Consider the following 8,113-nt stretch of genomic DNA (forward strand, 5'->3'; position numbering starts at 1 on the left):
GAAGGCAATTCATATGATGGTTGGGGTAGAAATTTCACCCATAAAGAGTTTCAAAATTTGAAGTTTCATTAGGGAGGAAACACGAACAGCTCATAAGGATGAGGTAAATAGTAATAAAATTCTTATATTTGATATAATAAATGATTCATAATAATTATTGAGCAGAATATACTTTTTTTTTTTATTAAGGTTCTATTTTTCTTCACATAAAATATTTTTCACATTTTTTAGTCTTTAGGGCACTAAAAAAAAAGGGTTAATAGAAAATATTTTTACAATTAAAGAGAAACTAAGTTATTTTCAAAAGAGGTAATCATTTTTTACTTTTCAGATCTTGATAATTTTATTAAAATATGAAAATAATTATACATACATGACATAAACACATACTATTAATTTAATATTTTTCATTATTTGATTGTAATATTAAACTAATAGTATACAATTATACCATATATGTATAAATATTTTCACATTTTATCAAAGTTTAAAAAAATAAAAAAATGATTGACCCCTTTTAAAAAAAGTCATTTTTCTTAAAAATGATTTAATTTTCCTTTCGATTAAAAAAATATTTTTTATTAACTTATTTTTCTAAGTATTGCAAATATTAAAAAATATAAAAAATATTTTTCAGAATAATATTTTTTATAAAACAAACAGAATTTAAATTACAAATCATAATATTCTATCTATATGATTAGAAATTATTAAAAATATATTTCTTTGTTCAAACAAATTTTTTGCTTTATATTGTTTGATAATGTATTTTTATATTTAAAGTTATAGACTGTTTTTTTAATTTATCTGTAAATGAAAATTTCATATATTTTTCTTTAAAAAAAAGTTTTAAATTATACTTTCATGAGTGTTGTATTCCTAAAATTTATTTTAAATAGAGGATGTCATCAGACCAAAATAAAATTTCTTATCGAAGCCCAAAATTGTTAGTACTGGGCCTGATCCTGTGAAATCTGAGTATGCCACGTGGTATAAGGGTGTACACAGCAGTCGTGCACCTACCACCATCATCCTAATAAAACCTCGCATGCTGACTTAACCTGCTCCCTCCAAAACCCTCGCACTGTCACACACACGCGCACACGCACACGCACACACTCGCGCTCTCTCTCTCTCTCTCTCTCAAACTCACCCATCTCTTCCAAGATGATGAAGCTATCGAGATTGCTGCAGCAGTCCAGGTTTGAACTTCATACTTAAAAACCCTAGTTCCGTTCTTATCCTCGTTCATTAATATTCAGTTTCGGTATTTTCTGTTTGTTTCTTCGTGAAGTCATTTCATTTTCCCTCTTTGTTCTCCAAGAAAATGTGGGATAACGGAAGAAAATAACGTTTCCAGCTTTTACAACTCTGCGATTTCAATTTCTCGCTTTCTCTAGTTTTAATGGGTTTTTAAAAAATTGTAGTTTCCTAGGGCTCATGTTTTGAATTTGTTTACATTTGAGCAACGATGGTATATCGAGTTATAGCTCCTTTGATTGAAATTATCTGTTCACTGATCCTACGTTTTAAGATAATTGAAGTAGTGCATTCTTGAGAAACTTCTCATTAGTCTCTTTCTTGCGTCCCCTATTATATTGAAATATCAGTAAATCCATAATGGGTGCTCTAACTTTAATATATGAACTTGAATGTGATTCTGAAGTTATTTCAAATTTGTGAAGGCTTGTACTATATGTTCTTCTAGTTTCTGACTGTCTGGTAGTTACTATTGTGTAAATGGGAATTCATTTGGGAATTATTTTGATGGTAGAGATGCTTCAAGGTTGCATGCTCTTACATTTCAGGCTGGCATTTCAACTGCTAGGCAGGATCTTACTGCAAACGGTAGTACATTTATGTGATCATTTTTCTATGCATCTTTCAAGCTTGTTTGCTATGTGTAATTATGTATCTGAAACTGGAAAGAAGTTTCGCAGAACGTATATATGCTCCGTACTGTGTTTTCAAGGGAAAAGCTGCACTCTCAGTTGAACCTGTCCCGCCAACTTTCACTAAATTGAATGTAAGCATAACTTTCAAATTTGTTTGCTTTTTCATATGTATGCCTACAGAGCTAAACGTTTCTCTTAATTTCCTCTACATTTTGTGCAGTCAGGGAATGTTAGAGTTGAACGCCGTGGTATTATGATGTTGACTTTCATGCCTGCCATTGGTGAGCGCAAGTATGACTATGAAAAGCGGCAGGTAGAATTCTTAATATTTTCTGTACGTAAAATCTTAATCTGTTTATCAATCAAGCACAGCCCTGGCCCCACCTCCATTCCTAATGATTTTAGTCTCTCTCTCTCTCTCTCTCTCTCTCTCTCTCTCTCATATATGTGTCAGTGTTGTCGATTTTTATGACTGATTCTGTTGATATTTTTTAGCATTTTGCTTTGTCAGCAACAGAGGTTGGTTCTTTGATTAGCTTGGGTCCCAAAGATTCTTCTGAATTCTTCCATGATCCTTCAATGTTGTCAAGGTTGATTTTTGAAACCTTTCCCCTCTCCTCTTTAATTCAAATTTCAAGAAGCAGTTGCCATCTCTAGGCTTAAATCAGGATGGCGAACCTTCTTGTGGTAGCATCATCCTGCTAATATCTTTCTCTACCAACCAATTTTTGTCACAGTAATGCTGGACAAGTGAGAAAGAGCTTATCAATTAAGCCACAGGCAGATGGTGGTGGTTATTTTGTGTCATTAAGTAAGCTTTCTTTCTTGTCATGATTGCATTTGCACTGAATTTTTTATTCTGCATTTATTTTGTTGTGCAGTTCTTCTTGTGATGAGTTATTTTGCTCATATGAATTTAGTATTTTGCAAAAATGCTAGTCACTTTAAAGGTATATCTTCTTTTTACTGCTGCAATAGAGTACTGTCATCTTAGTTGCAGAGAAGGGGAAAAAACATATGGAAGAAAAAACATATGGAAGATAGTGGATTTCACTTCTTCTTGTGATGAGTTATTTTGCTCATATGAATTTAGTATTTTGCAAAAATGCTAGTCACTTTAAAGGTATATCTTCTTTTTACTGCTGCAATAGAGTACTGTCATCTTAGTTGCAGAGAAGGGGAAAAAACATATGGAAGATAGTGGATTTCATTTTTCTAGAAATTAAAATTTGCTTTAATGAGTAATTTCATGCATGATGGCAGTGATGCTACCATTGTTGGGTTCTTTTGCAGATAATGTTATTATAAGACACAAGATGTACTTAAAGATAATTTCAAATTAAAAGCAAAATGCTACTCCTATGCACATTGAAGGAAGTATCAAAATGAAGCAAAAGCTAGGAGATTTAGTGTGATGCCATATTAGCTAATCCATAGTCAAAATCCTGTTTGATATTACGTCTAGGCCAACATAAACTCCATTTGGAGATTAAAAACCTAACATCTTCATAACCCCATGATAAATATAGATATATATTTCATGGAAGACAGGATTGGAGTTGAATGTAGGGATCAAAGATAGAAGCAACTTGCCTCTTGGAGTCATTATGGTGTTGGGCACAAGGTCAAGATGTTGTCTACAAAAATGTGATGTTCTGTTAGAACTCTGTTACTCTAATAAAGCTATAGTGTGGTCTTGATAATTAATATATGGCCCTAAACAGGGAACTGGATGGAGGAGGAGATCCAAGGTGCTGATCCCAATTAGGTTGGTAACTTGGGATTGAACTTAGTTTAGTTGTAGCAGTCTTGATAGTGAATATCCTTGCTTTGCTGGGATAACATTCTATCAGCTTTCATTCTTAGATACTCTTTTGACTAAAAGTCCTTGTGGTTGCTATCCATAATTATCATACTAGCTTTTTCATCAAATATTCATTTTTGGAAGTATATGAAGTTTCATCCTATGGAGCCTACTTGTACAGAATGTGAAAAGCCTGTGGCTGTTTGATTACAATAGACTTAATTGATTTGAGCATTGGCAGTTTGATTACAATAGACTTAATTGATTTGAGCATTTGAAGTGGCTCTCTTAATTTTTAAGGCATGAGAGACGTTGTAAGTGCTTAGTACAAAGGGATGTTTTATAATTTTGAATAGTAAAGAAGTTTGGTATGGACTGCTGAAGCAGCAGCATTTCGTAATATAGAATAGCTGGTTTTTAAGAGTGCGCCACTCTATTGCTGTCCAGCTGTGTAATCAGCAGTTTGGAGGCACTTTTAGCAACTCATAAATGCGTCTCCTCAATCTATGTACATGCTCAAACTTTAATTTTTGTAACCAATAGGCTCAATTTTTAATTAGATTTTGATGATATAGCGGGATTTTGGATTTTAGGTGAACCGAAAAATTCTGAGATATATTTTCGTGGATATTTTTACATTTTTTTGGAAATAAACAAAAGATTTTTTTTTTTGCTAAATTGATAAACAATTTTATAATTTTTAAATGATATAAAATTCATTCTCTATGTGTGTGACTATAATCATTTAATGGACTAAAAATCATGCTTGTTAGTTTTGAAAATAAAATTTTAATGGTGCAATAGGTCAAAATAGAAGGTCATGGATATAATAGACTTTTTCTAATTAGTTTATGGGCTAATTGTGTGTTGTGCATGTGGCTATTTTTGGAAGTCTTTGGTGAGATGTTATGCCAGATGTGAGTCTGTTGAGAATTGAGATATCTATGAATCCTAGAAAGTGCAAGCTGGGAAAAGCTAGTGCAATGCTAGGCTCTCTATCTTGTCATCCATCTAGTTTCTTAGAAGCACAACCTTGTATAATATCTGATTAGTTAGCAAGCTACCTCATCTAGTTCTTCATATCAGCCCTTAAAGTACTCAAGTTCATCATATTTATGCTAAAATTTGATGAAAGTGCCATTAGTGTGCTTATACAACTTCTGCTGCTCCGACATCTTTTAGTTTTAGGGTCTAGTAATTTTTAATTTGAGATCTTATTTAATGGGTATATGTATTTTACTTTTGAGATCAATTTTTTTTTGTCAATATTCCAATTAAGAAGATAAGGAACCAAAAGTCTGTATTTCTTTCAATTTGTTAGGCTTTCAACGATGGAATTTTGTGGTTTCAATTTGGAGGCATGCTCACTATATGTCAGTTTCTTTTGTTCTTATACAACTGTGCAATTTGGATGCATAAATACATATAAATATGTTCTCCCCTATGTCAATTTCTTTCCTTCTTATTACTGATTCTGCCCTTGTTCTTTTCCAATTAATCAGCTCTCCTGTATACTGTTCAAAACTGTGAACTCGTGTATTTTGTTCAATAGTTCTTTATCCCTTTAGATCTTTTACTTGCCATCTCATTAAACCTGCAGTTAATCTCTCAATTCATTTCCTTTCATAGTACCATATGAAAACAAAAGTTTTGTGTTTTCCATCATTTGAAATCCTAAAATCATCTTGTCTCACTGCAGGACACAGAGATTTACTATCTACAATGGCATCTCTAATATGATTTTAAATAATGGCTGTTATATAATGTAACGATCATTATTTACAAGTTTTTGGAGGTACCATTATTGATACCCCTTTAAATAATGGTGGAAAAAAATTTTAATGGCTAATGGCCGTTACGTAACGTAACTACTGTTACCTGCTGTCACTTAACAGGTAACGGTTGTTGCCCACATGGGCAGATAGAGATTCTTTTTATTAGTGGTGCAAAGAGCTTATATTGTTTCTAGTTTCTACACTTTTCCATTTGTTTCTCTCAAATTTCCTATCTTAAATTTTCCATCTTCACAAATCTTCATTTCTTGAGCTAAGATAATCAAATAGTGAAGGTTTATTTGAAGTGAAGGAGAGCAATTAATTGCAATTAATCTACACTTCTACATCCATATTCTCCCGACCCATTCAGGATCCTGTTACAATGAGCCACACTCCATATGCCCATTCAGGATCCTAGTTATTTTAGTTTTAAATTGATCATGCTCATTTTGGCTAAGATTGATGGATTTAATTTCTTTGTTTGATGTATTTATACTTATTATTTAGTTGTGCAGTTTTAATTATATATTTAAATATCTATTCATTTCATGAACTTTGCAAGGCTGTTCCCATTATGTTATGGCCATTATAGGCTTGTTTCCCTTATCCATGACTGCGATTTAAATCCCTGATCTCCAATATGGTTTATATGAATTGTTTTTTATTATGATAAAGTTCCCTGTATTGTTATTGTGGGAAAACATTCTTTTTAAAAATTTTTTTTTTAATCATCTGCAGATCTTTAAGTTGTTGTTTTGACTTTGACTTATTTTTCTTTTATTTTTTGCAGGTGTTGTTAATAATATTTTAAGAACCAATGAGCGGTTCAATGTTCCTCTCACAGCTGGTGAATTTGCAGTTTTGAAGACAGCTTGCAGTGTATGACATTGACATAATAAAAATTTGCCATTTTACTTGCTGCTTCTATTCTTCATAATGCAGCTAAACTATGATTCTTTTCTTTTCTTTATTTTAATCAGAAAATGGATGTCCGTGAGAAGTGCTGTCTCCTCATAATTAACTTGAGTTAGTTATTTGAACTAGGTGTTAGTTTTGGCTAAACAGATACTAACACACCAAATACTCAATTATGGATCCCAAAATGCATGTAATGTAGATCTTCATCGACACAGAGGAAAGAACCAGTGAAACCTCATTTGTTGTATACTATTTCTTGCCTGTTGAAAATGATATTTGTTAGTCGTCCTTAAGTTCTCATACCAATTGCCTTTAGTGGTGATATTATAGATGTAGAAGTTCTCAAAACTCTGGTGCGGCTCTGGACATTGTTGTTGTAGTAGCTTGATATCTGGAATGAGTGCCAATGTGGTTTCATTCTGGAATTCAAACATCTGAACTGAGTGAGGGTAGACTTACTTTGATCTTCATTGAATTTATTTTTTCTACCATAAGAAGGATTTGCTTGGCTAACAGTGCATCTGCTATTTTGAAATGTGTCTGAAACATTCTTGCTGCAAAAAAAATGACTTAAAGATGATTGATACTGGAATGTGTATTTGTTCTCAAAATAAGGCCTGGAAGATTTTCTCCGTCAGGAAATAGATTCATGATCACAAATTCTTGTTAACTAATATCCAATAGTTGGCTAAGTTTTTCGGTATGTATACCAATAATTGGTGTTGATATGTGAATGTTCTTTATCAGATACTAAATTGTCTTTATTTTCACATATGCAAAATCTTCATACGTGCAATGTTATCTTTCAAGCATATGATATTAGAGTAAAATCTTTTGCTGCATCATTGAAACTTGTGTATTTCAAAGATGTTGGATTGGAGATAAAAAAAAAAAAAAAAGAAGAAGAAGAAAGAAAAGAAAAGAGTTTGTTTATGCCTCTAGACACTAATGACCGTGTCTGAATTTCAAAAGTCAAATGAACAGGTTTGGTTGGGTTTGTTCCTTTATTGTTTGAAAGGAATGGTTGTTATTCATCCATTAGTGTGATTGCGAATGTATTGCTGAATTTTTGGTGTGCCTGATTGTTTTCTAGGATTCAGGGTTTACTTAAGCCTCCTCTTCTTCTTTTTTTTTTTTCCTTTCTTTTGTGCAAGTTTTTTTCCCCCCTTCCCTGATCTTCTGTTCCCGTTTGTGCAGTTTGCATTGCCCCATATCATGGGTTGGGATCGGTTGACAGCTAAGCTGCCCAAAGAGAGTGTGGGAAGTCCATCGAAAGCAAATCGGCAAGAGCCTGATTTAGAGTGGGCTAAGTGAAGTCATACATATCTTTCTGCAGAATGTTGGGTGCACTGCTTGATGTTACTACCTCTTGCTTTGTAGATTTAGAGCATCGACTCTTGGTTTTGTTAAACAAAGCATGCATCCTGTTTTTCTTCCTCCGTAATCATTTTATGCAATTAGCTTGTAAATACTCCAACTGGCTCGTTCAAAATACAAATCTAGACTCCGTTTCATGGAAAATATGTTCTGGTGTTTGTGGTGCTCAGAAAAATTAATAACCAGAAAATGATTTTTTAATTAAAGGAAAATTAAGTTATTTGTAATAAAAATAATTTGCTGTTTTCTTAAGGGGAAGTATATTTGTTTGTGGACAATTATTGATCATATCTAGTTGTCATTATTCATTAGCGGCCATGATTGCTGTAAATGAATTTTAGTTG

The 8,113-nt window shown here is 32.7% G+C and overlaps 1 protein-coding gene across 1 annotated transcript; it reads left to right on the forward strand.

Annotated features, from left to right (window-relative positions):
- Positions 1 to 1,042: 1,042 nt before the first annotated feature.
- Positions 1,043 to 7,913, forward strand: LOC110649050 (single-stranded DNA-binding protein WHY2, mitochondrial). Its single transcript, XM_021803449.2, has 8 exons — positions 1,043 to 1,202; positions 1,775 to 1,848; positions 1,941 to 2,026; positions 2,116 to 2,208; positions 2,391 to 2,485; positions 2,633 to 2,706; positions 6,265 to 6,353; positions 7,590 to 7,913. Exons 1-8 carry the CDS (start codon positions 1,168 to 1,170, stop codon positions 7,704 to 7,706), a joined length of 663 nt encoding a protein of 220 aa, XP_021659141.1. The 5' UTR covers positions 1,043 to 1,167; the 3' UTR covers positions 7,707 to 7,913.
- Positions 7,914 to 8,113: the final 200 nt, after the last annotated feature.

Source organism: Hevea brasiliensis, chromosome 12 (assembly GCF_030052815.1).
Source record: "Hevea brasiliensis isolate MT/VB/25A 57/8 chromosome 12, ASM3005281v1, whole genome shotgun sequence".
NCBI classification, from domain to species: Eukaryota; Viridiplantae; Streptophyta; class Magnoliopsida; order Malpighiales; family Euphorbiaceae; genus Hevea; species Hevea brasiliensis.

Coding starts and splice junctions, on each gene's coding strand:
- LOC110649050 (XM_021803449.2), top strand. CDS start 1,168: ATGATGAAGCTATCGAGATTGCTGCAGCAGTCCAG. Junction 1,849..1,940: donor GCAGGATCTTACTGCAAACG/GTAGTACATTTA, acceptor GAAGTTTCGCAG/AACGTATATATGCTCCGTAC. Junction 2,027..2,115: donor CAACTTTCACTAAATTGAAT/GTAAGCATAACT, acceptor CATTTTGTGCAG/TCAGGGAATGTTAGAGTTGA.